Genomic DNA, 20,806 nt, shown 5'->3' with positions numbered 1-20,806 from the left:
CTAGGAGAATTTTTTTCCCTGGTTTCTAATAACTGGGCGGGCTCAGGATATTTAGTCAAAGGAGAGAGAATAAGAGAAAGTGTGTGATCCTTGGTCTCAAGAGTTCATAGTGTAGCTGGAAACAGTTTTGTAAAATAAAATATGTAAAAAAAAGATTTTCACTTCATTTCACAGTGAGTCATACTCAAGGAGAGTAAACTACAGATGTGCCAGAGCCTATCCACAGCTCACTGCTGCTGGAGGCCTGTGCAGACGGAAGCTGAGCTTATTTTACTAGTAGATGAGAGAGGGAGGGACAGTTCCTGTAGCAGAGGCCCTGAGATGTGGAGTTCTGGGGTGAATTGCAAATGAGTGTGTACCTTGGATAGAAGATAAACCTAGAAATAGAGATCCTACAAGTGTGGACCTCAGTCTGTGGATACTAGGAAGCCATCATCAGCCACCTAGGGGCCTGCTGGGAGTATAGCCGACTCTGTTTACCGTTAGCCTGGATCTGTCAAGCCTTTCAGCCCCATGTGTGTACTCAGATCAGCTGTTCCGGAGGACAGGGTGAGCAGCGGGCAAGAGTGGGAGGAGCGGTCAGAGGCATTGTTAGAGTCGGGTATGGCGGATTTGTGAGGTTGGAGAGGAGACAAAGTAGATAGAGAGTGGAGCAGTGTTGCTGGAACTGGGAGTATGGGAGATGAATGCTTCGCATGGATACTGTAGGAAGCCACGTTGTCTTTGAGGTTGTGGGAAGGTGATAGCACTCCTCATAGACCCCTAATTAAATAGTTCCCTGATATAATTTGTCTGAGCAGAGAGCTGACATGAGCTTGAAGTCTGAGTCCCATCATGTGTTGTTGCAATAACAGGGAGCCTCGGCAGTCAGTTACAGCTGAGTGTTTACTTAAGCCCTCCAGCAGTCAGTTTTCTCAACAGTAGGGAAAGGACAACTCTACCTCCTCTTTCTGTCCCCACATAGTATCATCTCTACTTTCATATCTCACATGCACACACATGCACACATACACACACATGCACACATACACACATGTGCACACATACACACATGTGCACACACATGCACACACATATACTTGTGCACACATGCACACACATGCATACACATATACATGTACACATGCACACACACATGCACACATACACTCCCTTTATATTGAAATGTAGATTCCACATATGAAAGGAAATATAGCATTTGTCTTTCTGAGTCCGGTTTATCACTGAAGGAGAATTATAATGATTTGAGGTAAGCTGGAGTACCTCTCACAGTGGGCCTTTAGCAAATGAGGATTCTATCTCACCAGTGAGAATTCATTCCCTCCCTGCCTCCCTTCCTTCCTTTCTTCTTCCTTTTTAATAAACACAGTCATATTTTTATGATTTTCATGCATGTACATCACTGTATTTTATTAATAGTCACCCTCTACCACCCTGGTTTTCTTTCCAACAGAGGCTTTCATGTCATATGTATGCGACAGGAATATGTATTTGCATACGATGATGGCCAGGTGGTACTCATTCTTTTCCTCTCATTTCTTTGTGTCCTTTTTCCTTCTGCATCGTCCATTTCTACTTTCATCTCTCTCTGTCTCTCTGTCTTTGTCTTTCTGTCTCTGTCTCTGTTTCTGTTTCTCTCTCTCTCTCTCTCTCTCTCTCTCTCTCTCTCTCTCTCTCTCTCTCACACACACACACACACCCTCATTGAAACGTAGATTCCATGTATGAACGAGAGATTTGCCTTTGTGAGTCTGGCTTATTTCACTTAACATATTGTCTTCAGTTGTATCCACTTTCCTGCAAATGGCACAAATGACAGAACTTCATTCTTTTTTATTTAATTATTAAATTATTTTACTTATTCACTTTACATCCCTCTCACTGCCCCCTTCTAGTCACCTCCTCCCACAATCCTCCTCTGAGAGGCTCTACCCAGCAGCCGACTCAGAACTTCATTCTTTATTGTGCAGATACACCAGGCTTTATTTTATTTATCCATTTTTCTTGGGTGGCCATTTTAGACTGGTTTGGCATCTTGGGTATTGTGACTAAGGCTCAATAAACATGGATGCGCAAGTATGTTGACTTAGGTTCTTTCAAATGTATGTGGAGTGTCAGAGTCAGATCATGTGGCGATCCTAGCCTAGTTTCTTGAGGTCCCTGTATTTTGATTTTCTTCTGTAGTGGGAACTATGGTATCAGAAATTAAAAGGTGGATCAGAATCAGCATGGCCTCAGGAGAAGTAAGGGGGAAAGGAAGAAACATTGATTTGTCTTCTTTAGTGCTATAGATTTGTCATTTCCCAAAAACCTTCTGTGGTGTAACTTTTCTCATTGCCACGACAAAATACCTTTCAGAAGGAAGGTTGGATTTGACTCGTAGTTTGAGGGTGCAGTCTGTCATGGAAGGGATGGTGGAGCAGCTGTCAAAGTGGTGGCAGAAGTGTGAGGCAGCTGGTCACACTACCTCCATGTTCAGGAAGCAGAGGGAGATGCACTCTGCCTGCCTCTGGCTTCTCTTCCCCTTTCCCTTTTATCCAGTCTGGGCTGCTGGCTAAACCTCGCTGGAAGCACCTTCAATGATCCACCCAGGCGTATGTCTCCTGGGTGATTCTAAACTCTAATTCAGGTGACAATGGGGTTTAACCATTGTACCATCTTAGTGCCATATTTTGGGGGAAAGCTCTAGATGTGTCTGGGGCTGGGGGTAGGTCTGGCATGGCATCATTCCTAAGTAGTATACCCGTGCCCTTGGGAAGCCTTCCACAGCTAACACACATGGTTTGGTTTCTGTTGTAGGATCCGAAGTCTAATGTGATCCAACAGTGGTTTTCTCAGGAAGGCGATCTTGGAGTTGTTTCCAAAACTTTCCAACTATCCTCTCATCCAATACTTGGTGACTGGTCCATTCAGGTTCAAGTGAATGTGAGTATAAATGTTTTTTTGAGGAGAATGTAAAAATGGTTTAAATTGTTCATATGGTAAAATTTCTCCTAAGTCATTCTAGAGACAGAAATAAATTACTATGAATATCTAGACAATTTAGTAACTTATTATTAATTTGCTATATTTTACAATAGGGTAGTTTCCACTACAGTCATTATCTTTTTCTATTATAGAGTGTTTGGAGGTTTAAACATTTTGGCATTTTGTTCTAAAGCTGATTAAATATTTATTTATTAATTGCATGCATTGATGCCTTTGACACAAACTTATTAGTTTGGCACATTTGATGTTTCAGAATAATGATTCAAATACGATTGGACAAACCTGCTTTGTTCTCGTTGTAAGAAACAGTGGCTTTAAAGAGTCACGTTGACCCCTGTTCTTCAGGCCTTGCCCCTCAGAGTTCCTCTTGTCACGTTGACCCCTGTTCTTCAGGCCTTGCCCCTCAGAGTTCCTCAGAGCTCCCCTCACAGGTGGGTCTGTGACCTGACAGGGTAGGAGCAGTGTAGAGCCCCCTGTTGCTCTCCACCTCAGCTTCCCATGGGCGCACTACTTTTTTTTTTTTAGTTAGTGCTATTGCTATGATAAAACAACATGATCATAAGCACTTTGCAGAGGAAATGGTTTATGTCATTTCCATATTGTAGTTTGTGACTGAAAGAAGTCAGGACTGGAACTCAGACAGGAACCTGGAGGTAGGAGCTGATGCAGAGGCCATGGAGATGTGCTGCTTACTGGCGTGCTCTCTCCATAGCTTGCTTAGCCTGCTTTCTTACAGCACCCAGGACGACAAATTGCCAACCCTGGCCGGCATCAATTGCCAATAGTTCCCTTGCTAGAGGTGGGACTTTGTGGGCTCTATGCTCACTCATGATGGGATTTTGGTTGGCTTGATCTTGCACAGGCATTCCTCATGCATTTATATCCACTGTGAGTTCATGTGTGCAGCGACCCTGTCATGGCCATTACCTTTGGCTCTTATAATCTTTCTACCCTCTCTTCATGATGACACCTGAGCCTTGAAGGTCAGAGGGTGTGGTCTAGACACTCCATTTGAAGCTAGTCACTTCATAATCTTTTAATTTCTGCATATTGACAAGCTGTGGGCTTCTGCATCTGTACAGGAAGAATCTTCACTGATAAGGGTTGAGAGATGCATTAATCTATGGTTTAAAGATAAGGACTTAGTGGGCAATTTAATTCTATGTCTACTTAGTGAAAGAATAATAAAGGTTCTCCTTTGAGCTAGCCAGCCATGGATTTTTGACCTAGTTACTTGGCATGAATTCTGTCTTGTGGCGTGGGCCTTACATCCAAGCAGATAGTGGTTGGTTGATCAAATAACACTTGTGCAACTATTGCCCAAGTAGGCATATCTTGTCAGGCACCTCACTATTATAGATATGGTCACAACTGAGTAAGACCTGCATTTTCCTCTCCTAGTAGTATATATATATATATATATATATATATATATATATATATATACCCTTCCGGATAGCCTGTAGGTACTAACTTTCTAGATTGGTACCAGCTTGATTCCTCCATGTCCCATAGTTCAAATATACAGCATCTTCTGTAATAGGGTTGAAGCACCAAGTTCTGGAGCATAACCAGGAACAAGTGTAATAGCCTGTAGTGTTTGGGGGAGCTATGGGACCGTAAGGAACAACTTGAAAAGAAACCCATACCTGTCACTGGGCTTTTTGTTTGCTGGTTTCTGAAATCTGGGAGAGGGATTTCCCTACCCTACATGCCCCCATTATAGGGTAACTCGATTTTAACTTCTTTTATATGATCATATGTATAGATTTTAGGAAAGTTTTAAAGTAGCAGTTTTCTATATGTATTAGGTTTCTACATGGCCTTAAAAAAGTCTTTAGTGTTACTTTTCCCCACTCGCTTCTCTACAGCACAGATATTCCTGATTCAAACATGACTCATGATAAGAGGATCTTTGCAAACACATAGACTGTGGTTTTTATGACATCTTAGAATTATAGTTCCATTACTAAGATATTTACAAGGAAGTAAGCTAGAGGAATAATTTAGTTCAGTCTTTGAGTTATTTAAGATATTTAACTTCTTGAATCTTTTTTTTTTCCAAGACAGGGTTTCTCTGTATAGCCCTGGCTGTCCTGGAACTTACTCTGTAGACCAGGCTGGCCTCGAACACAGAAATCCGCCTGCCTCTGCCTCCCAAGTGCTGGGATTACAGGCGTGCGCCATCACGCCCGGCTTTCTTGAATCTTTTAAGTTGGTACCTTTGCTTTCTTTCTTTCTTTCTTTCTTTCTTTCTTTCTTTCTTTCTTTCTTTCTTTCTTTCTTTCTTTCTTTCTTTCTTTCTTTCTTTTTTTCTTTCTTATTTAAGACAGAGTTTCTCTGTGTAGCCATGGCTGTCTTGGAATTCCCTCTGTAGACCAGGCTGGCCTCGAACTCACAGGGATCTGCCTGCCTGTGCCTTCCAAGTGCTGGGATTATAGGCATGTACCATAACTGCCTGGCTTATTTACTTATTTTTAAAAGAGGGTCTAAATATGTCTGCCTATCTCCACAATGCTGGGATCACAGGCATGTGCCACACCACGTGGCTTGCTCTGTTTGATGTGTAATCAACTTGTAAACAAGTAGCATGATGTGTCAATGTGTCTGCCACATCTCAATCTTGGGGTGCTTCTCAACAGGCTCAAATGAAGGGGTCATCCCTGATGCAATGGATAAGTTCATTTGTCTGGTCTTTATGATATTAGACATAGATTTAGCTCAGTATTCAATAGATATTAGATAGATATTACATAGATAATAGATGTTAGACAGCTGTGAAAACATTCACAGTTGTGATTCATTATTGACAAAAATTATCTATCAATTTGTACTTCAAAAAGGTAAAGGGGTCCTTACTTTAGAGAGGAAGGTTATTCGTCCACATGCTGTGACTCAAATGAACCTTGAGATTGCTCTGAATGCAATCAAGGACAACTGCTATGTGGTCTCATGAAAATGCAATATTTAGGATATAGAAAATCAGTGAAATACAAAGTGGAATGGTGGAGGACAGGGGGTGGAGTTGTGGAGTTGTGGAGTTGTGGAGTTGTTTCGCCAGTGTAGTTTCTGTTCTGCAAGATGAAGATTCAGAGATTTGTTGCCAACAGTGTAGATGCACTTAATACAGCTGAGCAGAGCTCAGAGATGACCAGACGGCAAACTCACGCCACTGTAATTAAAACAAGAGAAAAATCAACGTCACCTACTTATGAGACATGGCGGTCATTGAATGTGTAATATTTATATTACTTTACATTTTATGATACACAGATGAGTAATATTTAATTTTTATGTAAATGCCAGAAGATACTCGACAGGATGTGTCAGGTGAGATGTATGGGATAGTGCTTTCTTGAAGCAGTATGATGAAGGAGTCCTGTGGGATATGGTGAGGAACTGACTTAGAGGAAGGAGTCACTGCTGGGGTCCTATAGACTCTTACATCTGCTGAACGACTGGCAGTGTCTTTGCAGATGTTTATGTTCCCGCCATCTTTAGCCTTGATAGTTTAGCTGCTCTTACTGAATGTGTCACATGGTTTTTAACGAATGCTGGAGGCAGTGTTGCAAAAGAGGTTCCCACATGCAGTGAGTAATTCATAAGTATTAAAATCAATGTCTGTAAGATTTGTAGCTGAGGTATTTGCTCATTTTCTGGATTTATAGCTTAGTGTAATCATGACCAAACCAAAAACATCTAAACCTTAGAATAATATTAATTTGGAGAAGATACAGGATACCATGAGAAATGTTGGTTTTTAAGTGTCTCTCAGTATGATGGCTGATACACCAGTATGTTAAAACAAACACATTTGTATCATGTAATAGGTAGATAATGTAGTAAATTTTACAAAGGTTGGTATCTACTCCTAGGGAAGGCACAGGTGCAGTATTTATATAGGGTCTCATTTGTTTTTCATAAGTAATTTTGTGATATGGGCACAACTATGTCCATTTTGCGATGGGAAGACCTAGCAAATTAGTTTCTTTGGTATACTTCTGTAGGAAAGGAGAACTTTTGTGACCTCCCACTTGACCTTTAGTTCAGTTCAGAACCAATGGCAGCTTTCTAGTCACTATATTGCTTTAAGACTGAGGCCATCCACACTACAGCAACGGACAGCAAAGATAATCTACAAATATAAAATGGGTGTATATTTCAGCCCCGGGAGCTGACCACAGTGCTTACATACACGTTAACAGTTATTAGATATCTTAATCTAAATGCAGTTCACCCCTCCCCCCCATGACATTTTAGAAGGTATCATTATCCTCCCGATAAAGACAAACACCAAGTGACCATTGTTTGTGAAATGTCAATATGAGGCATACGAATAAGAATGAAAGAAAAAACAAACAAACAACAAACAAGCAAACAAACCAAAAACCAAAACCCCCAATAGTCCTTCTTTAACAAAATTGATGGCCACCAGGTGTCAGTATAATCAAAGACATGTTTGAGCAGTGAGCCAAGGCCTCACTCTGGTTTTTGCCCTTGCTTGAGTCCAGGGCTTTATTACCTACTTTTGTTTTAGCAGTGAATCGTGACTATGGATGGGATATACTCATTATTTGAATGCTCCACCATCACATACTAGGTTTTTTTTTTTTTTTTTTTTTGAGTCAGTAACAATCCTCGATATAAACTGGGGAAAATTATTTTCAGGAGAGAAATTTGAAATTTCATTCTATTTGTAGAAAAAAAAAAAACCCAGTAGAATGCTATCAGCACCACAGTGGGAAGACAGTGCCTTAGAACTGGAGGCTTTATCAGGGGTCTGAGTGCAGTGACTGTAGATCACCAGGAAGTGGTGTCTTTAGTCACACGTTCCCTCAGGTTAGGAAAGGGATGCTTGAGTGAAGCCTGGTGTGGCCCTTGGTATTTTTCAAGTTCTGACATGGTCATTTATAGCAGTGGTTCTCAACCTGAGGGGCAAAATCCCTTGAGGAGAGAATGACTCTTGCAGGGGTCTCATAACAGATATCCTGCATATTAGATATTAACATTATTATGATTCATAACAGGAAAATGGCAGCTATGAGCTAGCAACAAAAATAATGTTATGTTTTCAGGTCACAACAACACAAGGAGCTCTATTAAAGGGTTGCAGCATTAGGAAGGCTGAGAACCACTGATTTACATTATAAGATAGTCAGCCATTTACTGACAGAATAACTTTCTAGAATAACTTAAATTGCATTTAGTCATAGTGTATTGCTTTCATTTTTCAGGATTTTGAAGTAATGAGTATGCGTGCATGGTGTGTGTGTGTGTGTGTGGCATGCATATAGATGCAATCTTTTTCTAAAAATTTTTAAAATGATTTATTTTATGTATTCGAGTACATTGTCACCCTCTTCAGACTCACTGGAAGAAGGCATCAGATCCCATTACAGATGGTTGTGAGCCACCATGTGGTTGCCGGGAATTGAACTCAGGACCTCTGGAAGAGCAAGTCAGTGCTCTTAGCCACTCAGCCATCTCTCCAGCCCATCTTTTTCTATTTTTAAATAAAAAAGAAAAAGATTTAAATTTAACTACTGAGCTTCATCTTAGTTTTTTTTTTGTTTTTTGTTTTTTGTTTTTTAAAAGACAGAATTTGTTCCTGAACCCAAAGCCCTCCCTCCATCACTGCCCCCCCCTTGCTTCTGGGATCCGTCTGTCTGCCCTTCTCAGTTATAAATGTGTTAGATGCATGCCGCCACACCCAGTTTTTATGTGGGGGAGATTTGGGCTCGTGTTCCCAAGCTTATGCAGCTGCTCGCATCTTACAAGTGACTTATCTCCTCAACCCAAGTGCTTTTGACTGTGGGACATTTCTAGGTCTTCATTCCCATTCCTGTGTCTTTCACATGTGGTACGGGGTGATTGTGGGTCTCAGTGAATTTTCTATTCATTCACAGATGGGCCAGTTTCTCCCCATTGTTATATAACAAAAGTTGCAAAGCAACAGATTGCTTTGATCCATCTCCTCATTTTCATTTAACGGATGAAGGGATGTGACAGATGAGGATGTTCTAACAAGGCTGGTGCTCCCAGAGGAAGCTAGGAATAGGAAGAGGAGCTAGGGATAAGAGCTGGTGGTGAGTTGGAATGAGGATGTTGAGAACTGAACTTGTGTTTTCTAGAAGAGCATCCTGTGCTATCAGGATGACACGGAGACATTTCCAACCCCTCATTAAAAAACTTTAAAACCATGTTTTATGTGTACGGATGTTTTGCCTGCATGCAAACCTTTGAACCACATGTATGCCCTTGGAGGCCAGAAGAGGGCATTGGAGTCCCTGAAACTGGAGTTACAGATAGTTGTGAGCTGCCATGTGAGCTCCTCTGGAAGAACAGCTGGTGCTCTGAATCACTGAGCCATTTCTTCAGCACTAGTAGTCTTTTTTTCACTTGATCTTAGCCAAGAGGCCGAGAAGTGATTAGTCTCTTTTTCGTGAAAGATTTCGTTCAGTTCATTAGATTTTATGGAAAGATCCAGTAGAAAAAGAGAACTAAGTTGAAGATGCAGCAGAAGTCAGAGGTTAGGGATGCTGTAAATCCCATGAGGGAACAGAAAGGAGATGCTAGGTATAGGAAGCTCTGTACTGTTAGTCACCCAGAATGGAGAAATGTAAATCTCTAAAAGGAGAGATGGAGTCAGATGATAAACACAACTTTGACTTTACCTACCATCCAGTGGGCATCGCCATCACTGTCTACTCAGTCTTCCGCAAAGAAAAGCAACTGTCTGACCTCTGTCTGGGTTTCCCCAGGCATTCCAGTTTTGGCTTGAAGGCTCCTGCTTTCTTGTTCTTATCATTTGTTATCTCGTATACTTTGGTATTTTGCATGGTTTGCTCTTAAATTCATTTCATAATTCATTTTAGGCAAGTCCACTCGTAGGCACAGTCTCAACTTCTATCCACATGCTGACAACTCGTGTGTCTCTGAGAGAACCCAGACCTATGAGCCCCAGACGGGTACCACCCTTGTGATCTCCTCTCACTGCATCTGGCTCTTTTCCAGCATTTTCCACTTCACTGAATTATTTCACCGTCCTGCCAGCTGTGCTAGCGGATAACCCTGGCATTATCCTTGACATCTTCTGCTCACTTACCACTCTTGTCCAGCCTCTAGAAACTTCTGTGGCATTGACTCCTATGTACATGTCAGACGGACCCATTTCTTTGTCTTTTCTTCTCTACATCCCTTCCTAAGGTTGCCATCACAGTTTCCTTAGGTACTATCAGTGTCTATTAGTCATCCTCTGTAAATCTCCATGTTTCTATACTTGCAACCCATTCTCTACACAGCAGTAAACGTAATCTAAACAGTAGCTGCATCTGTTATCCTTTGGCTTAAAGCCTTCTAAACACTTCTCATTGCTTTTAGAGTAAAATGCACATTCCCCAAGGCCTTGCTTCATCTGATCCTTCACCTCATTTCCAGTCTTAGTGTCTGCAAATCTGATCCACACTGTTTGTTATAGTTTGTAACTACATGTAAATATAGTTGATAAGCAGCTTTTCACTGGATCATGCTCTCCTTGCAGGAAAGATGTATTCTACTTCCATCACGCGCCCGATACTCATTTTCTGCTGTAGTAGATGAAAGAGTGGTCAACTAAATGGATGGATGAATAGATCCCTTATGCGTGCACTTGGGGATTCTGATTCAGTGGGTCCTGGTGGGAAATGGATGTCTCTTATTTGTTAAGCCCATTGTAGATGACTCTGCATGAGCTAGGCTGAAATTCCTAGAGAAAGACATCATAACTACAGTTCAGAGCACAGATGTTTGGGCTCTAAACACAAAAGGAAAGGGCAATGTAAATGTTAATAAATATTTTCAGTCATGTGGCAAGTCCTTTTATTAACTGTCAATCCTCCAAGTAAGTCAGAATAAATACGGTGATACTTTTTATGTGATGATATTTCCATTGTGATATTTTGTTTATTTATATAATTTTTAAAAATTTTATGGTAAAAATAAAGGCCTAATAGTTTATAAATAATAGATTCAAAGATATCCAGATTAGAAAGGATCTAAATGATGCTGGAAACGTGGGACTTTTCTGTTGTGTGCAAGACCAGAGGCAACACCGGTTAGTACACATGTGAAGGTGGCAAGACTCAGCCTTACAATAAGCAGTTGAGGTGGCTTTTATGTAACAGAGAGCTCTGGATTGGTAGTCACGAGGACCTGAGAGGCCCAAAAATTCATGCATCTGATGGAGAGAGCAGTGGACCAGGATTCACAGATGCTCTAGGTCCCCAGGCCTCATGCAGAAATGCAGAGAGCACTGGATCAGAAGTTGCAGAGATGAGCCCTAGTGACTCAGCTGAGGGACCATGGGACAGTCATTTCAACGCTGGATTTCCCCTGCCAACAGTAGAGGATTCGTAGTAGAGAATGTTTAAACTCTTCATAGCTCTCTAAGTGTATGCTTTAAGTAAGTGGACCAGAAGGGACCTCAGGATGTGGAGGGCAGCAAGGCAGGTGGAGGTGAAGGTGCAGTGATGCTCTAAGCTAGGTAACAGCTGGAGACTCCAGAGCAGCCATGTGTTGGAGTCAAAGGCTGGTGGCTATGGTAGTTGAAGAGAGGATTCAGTCTGCGTGGGGAGCTGTGGGGATCCTGGCTATCAGGCCACCTGTGATGTGTCCAGGTTGAGTTGGGTGAAGGGAAGAAAGGGGAAGGGCTATTTTTTTTTCTGCTTGATGTATAAAGATGAAATATAGAATAAATTGATGTTTGTCTTAGTAAAATATGGTTGACTGTGTTCATTGCGATACTGTGGTCTTCTGACATTGGAGTCCACGGAGCTCCTCAGGCATTGAAACCAATGCCACCTTTCCTTAGTGTGTCCTCCTCCTCCCCCTTCCTCCTTTTTGCATTTTGCTGATGTCTTTGCTTCAGCATTCAGGTGGTGCAGACCAATCCCAACACAGCACGTACTCTTTTTTTTTTTATTCGATATAATTTATTTACATTTCAAATGATTTCCCTTTTCTAGCCCCCCCACTCCCCGAAAGTCCTGTAAGCCCCCTTCTCTTCCCCTGTCCTCCCACCCACCCCTTCCCACTTCCCCGTTCTGGTTTTGCCGAATACTGTTTCACTGAGTCTTTCCAGAACCAGGGGCCACTCCTCCTTTCTTCTTGTACCTCATTTGATGTGTGGATTATGTTTTGGGTATTCCAGTTTTCTAGGTTAATATCCACTTATTAGTGAGTGCATACCATGATTCACCTTTTGAGTCTGGGTTACCTCACTTAGTATGATATTCTCTAGCTCCATCCATTTGCCTAAAAATTTCATGAATTCATTGTTTCTAATGGCTGAATAGTACTCCATTGTGTAGATATACCACATTTTTTTGCATCCACTCTTCTGTTGAGGGATACCTGGGTTCTTTCCAGCATCTGGCAATTATAAATAGGGCTGCTATGAACATAGTAGAACATGTATCCTTATTACATGGTGGGGAGTCTTCTGGGTATATGCCCAGGAGTGGTATAGCAGGATCTTCTGGAAGTGAGGTGCCCAGTTTTCGGAGGAACCGCCAGACTGATTTCCAGAGTGGTTGTACCAATTTGCAACCCCACCAGCAATGGAGGAGTGTTCCTCTTTCTCCACACCCTCTCCAACACCTGCTGTCTCCTGAATTTTTAATCTTAGCCATTCTGACTGGTGTAAGATGAAATCTTAGGGTTGTTTTGATTTGCATTTCCCTAATGACTAATGAAGTTGAGCATTTTTTAAGATGCTTCTCCGCCATCCGAAGTTCTTCAGATGAGAATTCTTTGTTTAACTCTGTACCCCATTTTTTAATAGGGTTGTTTGGTTTTCTGGAGTCTAACTTCTTGAGTTCTTTATATATATTGGATATTAGCCCTCTATCTGATGTAGGATTGGTGAAGATCTTTTCCCAATTTGTTGGTTGCCGATTTGTCCTCTTGATGGTGTCCTTTGCCTTACAGAAACTTTGTAATTTTATGAGGTCCCATTTGTCAATTCTTGCTCTTAGAGCATACGCTATTGGTGTTCTGTTCAGAAACTTTCTCCCTGTACCGATGTCCTCGAGGGTCTTCCCCAGTTTCTTTTCTATTAGCTTCAGAGTATCTGGCTTTATGTGGAGGTCCTTGATCCATTTGGATTTGAGCTTAGTACAAGGAGACAAGGATGGATCAATTCGTATTCTTCTGCATGCTGACCTCCAGCTGAACCAGCACCATTTGTTGAAAAGGCTATCTTTTTTCCATTGGATGTTTTCAGCCTCTTTGTCGAGGATCAAGTGGCCATAGGTGTGTGGGTTCATTTCTGGATCTTCAAACCTGTTCCATTGATCCTCCTGCCTGTCACTGTACCAATACCATGCAGTTTTTAACACTATTGCTCTGTAGTATTGCTTGAGGTCAGGGATACTGATTCCCCCTGATTTTCTTTTGTTGCTGAGAATAGTTTTAGCTATCCTGGGTTTTTTGTTGTTCCAGATGAATTTGATAATTGCTCTTTTTAACTCTGTGAAGAATTGAGTTGGGATTTTGATGGGTATTGCATTGAATCTGTATAGTGCTTTAGGCAAAATGGCCATTTTAACTATATTGATTCTACCGATCCATGAGCATGGGAGGTTTTCCCATTTTTTGAGGTCTTCTTCCATTTCCTTCTTCAGAGTCTTGAAGTTCTTGTCATACAGATCTTTCACATGTTTGGTAAGAGTCACCCCAAGATACTTTATACTGTTTGTGGCTATTGTGAAGGGGGTCATTTCCCTAATTTCTTTCTCAGCCTGCTTATCCTTTGAGTATAGGAAGGCCACTGATTTGCTTGAGTTGATTTTATAACCTGCCACTTTACTGAAGTTGTTTATCAGCTGTAGGAGCTCTCTAGTGGAGTTCTTTGGGTCACTTAGATAGACGATCATGTCGTCTGCAAATAATGATAGTTTGACTTCTTCCTTTCCAATTTGTATCCCTTTGACTTCCTTATGTTGCCCGAGCTAGTACCTCAAGTATAATATTGAAAAGATAAGGAGAAAGGGGGCAGCCTTGTCTGGTCCCTGATTTCAGTGGGATTGCTTCAAGTTTCTCTCCATTTAGTTTGATGCTGGCTACCGGTTTGCTGTATATTGCTTTTACTATGTTTAGGTATGGGCCTTGAATTCCTGTTCTCTCCAAGACTTTAAGCATGAAAGGATGCTGAATTTTGTCAAATGCTTTTTCAGCATCCAATGAAATAACCATGTGGTTTTGTTCTTTGAGTTTGTTTATGTAGTGGATTGTATTGATGGATTTCCGTATATTGAACCAACCCTGCATTCCTGGGATAAAGCCTACTTGATCATGGTGGATGATCGTTTTGATGTGTTCTTGGATTCGGTTGGCAAGAATTTTATTGAGTATTTTTGCATCGATGTTCATAAGGGAAATTGGTCTGAAGTTCTCTTTCTTTGTTGGATCTTTTTGTGGCTTTGGTATCAGCGTAATTGTGGCTTCGTAGAAGGAATTGGGTAGTGTTCCTTCTGTTTCTATTTTGTGGAATAGTTTGAAGAGTATTGGTGTTAACTCTTCTTTGAAGGTCTGGTAGAATTCTGCACTGAAGCCATCTGGTCCTGTGCTTTTTTTGGTTGGAAGACTTTCTATGACTCCTTCTATTTCTTTAGGCATTATGGGACTGTTTAGATGGTCTAGTTGGTCCTGATTTAATTTTGGTATTTGGTATCTGTCAAGGAAATTGTCCATTTCCTCCAGATTCTCCAGTTGTGTTGAGTACAGGCTCTTGTAGTAGGATCTGATGATTTTTTGGATTTCCTCAGTTTCCGTTGTTATATCTCCCTTTTCATTTCTAAGTTTGTTAATTTGGATACTTTCTCTGTGCCCTTTGGTCAGTCTGGCTAAGGGTTTATCTATCTTGTTGATTTTCTCAAAGAACCAGCTCCTGGTTTTGTTAATTTTTTGTATGGTTCTCTTTGTTTCTACTTGATTGATTTCGGCCCTGAGTTTGATGATTTCCTGCCTTCTACTCCTCCTGGGCGAAATAGCTTCTTTTTGTTCTAGGGCTTTCAGGTGTGTCATTAAGCTGGTAATGTATGCTCTCTCCATTTTCTTTTTGGAGGCACTCAGGGCTATGAGTTTTCCTCTTAGCACTGCTTTCATTGTGTCCCATAGATTTGGGTATGTTGTGTTTTCATTTTCATTGTGTTCTAAAAAGTCTTTAATTTCTTTCTTTATTTCTTCCTTGACCAAGGTATCATTGAGTAGAGTATTGTTCAGTTTCCACGTGTATGTGGGTTTTCTGTTGTTTCTGTTGCTATTGAAGACCACTTTTACTCCATAGTGATCAGATAGGAGGCATGGGATTAGTTCTATCTTCTTATATTTGTTGAGGTCTGTCTTGTGACCAATTATATGGTCGCATGTACTCTTTTTGTTGTCTGTGTCTGTGTCTGTGTCTGTCTGTCTGTCTGTCTGTCTCTGTCTGTCTGTCTGTCTGTCTGTCTGTCTCTCTCCAGTGTAACTCTGGCTGTCTGGAGCTCACTCTATAGACCAAACTGACCTTAATCTGAGATCCACCTGCTTCTGCCTCCTGAGCGCTGGGCTCAGGCATGTGTCACTACTGCCAGGCACAGAATATACTCTTGGCCCCGTTGTTCCTCATAGTTGGTCAGTGAATAACCTCCCTTTAGTTTTCCAAGTGTTCCGTGAGTGTGTACATGCTGGTTTTAAGAGGTTCCCAGGGGCACACCCAGCTTGCTTGATTGTTCTAGTGAAGAACATTTCCCTAGGTTTGAAGTAAAAGATGAGCGACTCTCCTTGAATTGGTGGTGAGGTGTCAATACTGCTTCCCTGGAATCGCTCTCCAAAGGCTCTCCGTAGTTTATTGTTCTTGACCCCTTTGTATCCTCTACAGAAGGTGAAGGTGAAGAAGCAAGGGTGAAGAGGTACGAATAGTAAGACCAGGTAGCCTTCTGTCCTGGAACTCACTCTGTAGACCAGGCTGGCCTTGGATTCAGAGATCCACCTGCCTCTGCCTCCTGAGTGCTGGGATTAAAAGGGTTTGCTGTCAGTGCTCGGCTATTTTGTGAAGCAAGTTGGATATTTTATTAAAGCTATTTAATATGGGCTTAAGCATGAGGGCTGGGAGGGACAGAGGCACTCAGGAGGATGAGGGCTGGGAGGGACAGAGGCACTCAGAAGACTCTAAGATGTGAGTGTGAACTGGCCAAGGGACAGGCACCATGATAAAATTTTATTCTAACGGTCATATTAATTTTCAAATGTATTTTTTGCTACTTTTTTAAATTAATTTTTAAAAATTTAATTAAAATATAATTACATCATTCCCCCTTTGCTTTCTTTCTTTTAACCCCTTCCAGGTAACCCCCTTACTCCTCAAATTTGTAGGCTCTTTTTCTTTGATTGTTATTGTTACATATTATATATATGTTGTATCTAACTATACATATAGATACATGTATAACAACAATAATATATTCATACATATGGATGAGTATATAAATACAACCTGCTGAATCTATTTAGTGCTGCTTGAATGTATATGTCTTCAAGGCTGACTACTTGGTGCTAGACAAGCAATTGGGAAGGGTCTTGTCCCTGGGGAAGGCTGGTTCTCCCTCTCTCAACAGCTGTTAGTTGCCTATAGCTCTTTGTCTAGGGGTGGGGCCCCTTGACATTGCCCCTTCCATGTCATCGTGTCTATTAGTGTTGTCATTGTTTGAGGCTTTCTTTATGCAGCCATACTGTTGCAGCCATTATGCACTTATATCATGAGTGTAGCTTCTCTGCCATCCCTAGGAGACATAGTCTTACAGAAGACTTTCCATCCCTCTGGCTCTTCGCAATCTTTTCATTCCTTCTTCTCTGATGTTCCCCAATCCTTAGATGCAGGAGGATCTGCATCTTGTGCTATAGAGGATCCAGTAGAACCAGGCACCACGTAGTCACTTGCTCTTGTTATTTTGACTAGTGATTGCCTATTATAAATGAAAGCTTCTTTGGTGAAGGGTGAGAGCTACAGTGATCTGTGAGTAAAAAGACAAACACTTTAGAATGTAGTTGGGAATCATGCTGGTCTAGTAAAGTGGTGGTAGTAGTTCTCCTCTAAGATCCACGGCTTCACTTGCCTTCTGTGATTTCTCTGTTGTTAAATGTGCTTCAAGTCCAATTTAGACAGGTGTTTGTTGGTTACTGCCAAGAGGCATTATTGTACTTTTAGGGATGGTTTGTCAACCTGATCATTGTTTTGGTTCATAAGCATCACAGCTGGGTAGGTCTGTGGATTTCCTTACTTTGGCAATTTGCGTGACACCATCTGGTACTAAGAAAACTAGTTCTTGGGGGGGAAGAGGAGGTTTTCTGGTCAGATTCAGCTTGAATTTCTGAGCCCTGTGTCTGAAGTACATGGCTCTTATTTTATTTTATTTTTTCAGCAATTGGGATTTACCTTCAACCTATGGGTTACAACCAAGGCCAAGAGCAATACCCTGTATTATTTCGGGGTAATAATTTTTTTCAAGACGTTTCTCTGTGTAATCCTGGCTGCCTTGGAACTCGATTCTTAACCCAGGCTGGCCTCAAACTAAAAAATCTACCTGCTTCTGCTTCCCCAAGTGCTTAGATTAAAGACATGAGCCATCAGACTTGGCCAATATCATCTTTTCTAGCTTAATCATTTGCCTACAAACTTCATTTTCTTCATAGCTGAATAGTATTCCATTGTGCATATATACCACATTTTCATTATCTATCAGTTGAAGGACATTTAGGTTGTTTGTTTGTATTTTCTAGCTATGGCTGAGTAGCTAGCTATAGAATAGTATGTTGAGTCCTTTGGGCATGTATCAATAAGTGGTTTATAGCTGGGTCATATTTTTAGCTTCTTGAGTATTCTCCATACTAATTTCTAGAGTGGCTGGACCAATTTGCAATTCTATTAACAGTGAGTCAGCGTTTTCTGTTTCCCACAATTTATAGACAGAATGGGATCCCCAAAGTCTATGTAACATTCTTCAAAGAAATAGAAAACAAAGACATCCTAAAAGTCAAGGAACCATAAAAGACCTCACATAGCCAAAGCAGTACTGAGCAAAATAACAATGCTGGTAGGATTACCATTCCAGATTTCAGGATGTACCGACTGCTTTTCCACTATGTTGACCCCATTGTGTAGTTGGGACAGAGACCATTGGGCCTCTACAGTTTAGAATGTTTAGTGTTTGGCTTGTCTGGCCCTTTAAAAAAAAAGTGGTCCCTTTGCTGGACCATTGACATTACTTAATATACACATTTTCTTGTGATTATTTGTGGCACAAATGGCTACAAATAATCAAAATTGTTATTAACTTTAAATATTTCAGTATTCTACCACTTTTTCTTTGATACAGAGCCTCACTATGTAAGCCAGACTGGCCTGGAACTTTTTTATAGTCCAGGCTGGTCTGCTTTAACCCTGTGATCCCCCAGTGTCAGCCTCTCCAGCTGTGAGATTTTAGTTGGGTACCACCATGCTTGGCTCTCCTCTGCCATTTTTGAATATGTATTTCATAAAAATGTTTTACAAAAATAACCAAACTCATTGAAAAATTCATCTTGCTTCTTGACTACCCAACTGATAATAATTCATTTTTGTTGTAAAATTCATTTCTGTTTCCCAGGTCCATTGGTCAGTAGAATTATTTATTTCTTGATTTGCATTTACCACTTGTAGACACCCTGGGGAAATGCTGTGTGACATAAAGTATGCTGTCAGCACTCAGTTATGAAATGATTTCTGAATTTATTATCACAACTAAATGGATAACTTCATCTGTTGTTTTTCACGTACTAATTAATGTTTGTTGTGTATGAATTTTAACTCTACAGAGGTCATCTCATTCCACATGCTTTTTAAAAAATATCTTTAAACCTTTAGATTATCTATCTATCTATCTATCTATCTATCTATCTATCTATCTATCTTTCTATCTTATATAAAATGTCTTGCCAGCATGTAGGCATGTTTATCATGTGCATGTCTTGTGTCCTTGGAGGTCAGAAGAGGACATTGGATCCCCTGGAACTAGAGTTATAGATGGTTGTGAGCCACCATGTTGGTGCTGGGAGTTGAATCCAGGTCCTTTGGAAGAACAACTGCTCTAATCGCTGAACTGTCTCCCCTCCTCCATATGCTTATTTGTGTTGACCTCAGTAGTAAAGCAAACTATTTCAAAGACTAGAATTCTTTATCAACAAGTCAGGCAAGGTAGGTAAATTACCGCAGAGAGAATGGTTCTCTGAATCCTACTCATAGTGGCTCCCCTTGTATTAAGCCACCATTCAGCTGATCTGTGTGTCAGACTGCAACAAAACAAAAGACTTTTCACATGGTTGGACATGTTTGCTGAGAGCATCGGAATCTCTGAGAAGACAGAGTGCAAATAAACAGAACATTCCTGGACTCTGCCTTTGTCTTTGCCTTACATTGTCAGAACTTGTAGTGATTCATAGACTTTTTATTGTTTTGAGACATAGTTTCACTGTGTAGCCCCCTCTGTCGTCAGGCTGGCCCTGAACTCATAGATCCACCTGCCTCTTCCTCCCAAGTGCTAAGATTAAAGGTGTGTACCACCATGCCTGGGTCATTTCTACTTTTTAAAACAGTGTAGCACTCTGTTATCTGAGCCTGTAGTTACTTCTTTATAACACTAGGTAGGACTCTGAGCAGATGTGTACCAATTCTACTGTGATCTTAGAGTCATATAATATAGGACCTTGGTGGTGGTAGTGGTGCCAGTTTCTGAAGAGTGCAGCTTTCTCTAGTCATACACCACTCCATAAGTAACCCCTAATAAACTCATTTCATTCACCACAATGGTATTATTTGAGGCACTTTTGGGGATGCTGGTGCTGGTTCAATGTAGGGGCAGACTTTAATTTTATATCTTCCTGGGAAATCAGCCTAAAGTTACCTTCTTGATTTGGTTTTTGGAGATAACCAACTTTATTGAATCAGATACATGCAACTTATAATATTCCTAAATATGAAGTAGGGAGTAGGGATCACCAATACGGAAATTCTTAAGGCTCATCCAAATAACACATTTATTTATGATGTTCTTTAAAAAAAAAGTTTATCTTAAATTGTGTGTGTGTATGTGTGTGTGTGTGTGTGTGTGTGTGTCCAAACAGGTCAGAAGAGAGATCTGGAGCTGGAGTTACAGGTGGTCATGAGCCACCTGATTGTAGGTACCAGAAACCAACCAAACTTGAGTCCTTTGGAAGAGCAGCAAATGCCTCTTAAACACTGAACCATCTCTCCATTCCATGTTCAATATAACTTTTCTTTCTTTCTTTCTTTCTTTCTTTCTTTCTTTCTTTCTTTCTTTCTTTCTTTCTTTCTTTCTTTCTTTCTTTCTTTCTTTCTTTCCTTCCTTCCTTCCTTCCTTCCTTCCTTCCTTCCTTCCTTCCTTCCTTCCTTCCTTCCTTCCTTTCTTTCAGATTTATTTATTTATTATATGTAAGTACACTGAAGCTGTCTTCAGACACCCCAGAAGAGGGCATCAAATCTCATTACAGATGGTTGTGAACCACCATGTGGTTGCTGGGATTTGAACTCAAGACCTTCAGAAGAGCAGTCAGTTCTTTTAACCACTGAGCTATCTCTCCAGCCCTTAGTATAACCTTTAAATGATGATATTTAAAGCAAATTGTAAACAGCTTTATTTCAGCATTGGCGATAAAGTACAGATACTGAAATGTGCTTGTCAAGGGCTCTGCCACTGGTTTATGTTCCAGACCTAGACAACTATTTTGTCAGTATATAAAGACTTGT

General features: G+C 40.8%; 1 protein-coding gene across 1 annotated transcript in view; it reads left to right on the top strand.

Annotated features, from left to right (window-relative positions):
- Cd109 (CD109 molecule) overlaps positions 1-20,806 on the top strand; it is a 110,475-nt gene that overhangs the window by 25,210 nt on the left and 64,459 nt on the right. The window contains exon 5 of the mRNA XM_052187757.1: positions 2,800-2,925. Coding sequence (XP_052043717.1) covers positions 2,800-2,925 — 126 coding nt within the window. The remainder of the gene's footprint in view (positions 1-2,799; positions 2,926-20,806) is intronic.

This window comes from Apodemus sylvaticus, chromosome 7, assembly GCF_947179515.1.
Source record: "Apodemus sylvaticus chromosome 7, mApoSyl1.1, whole genome shotgun sequence".
NCBI classification, from domain to species: Eukaryota; Metazoa; Chordata; class Mammalia; order Rodentia; family Muridae; genus Apodemus; species Apodemus sylvaticus.
This window is presented reverse-complemented; position numbering and strand designations above follow the sequence as displayed.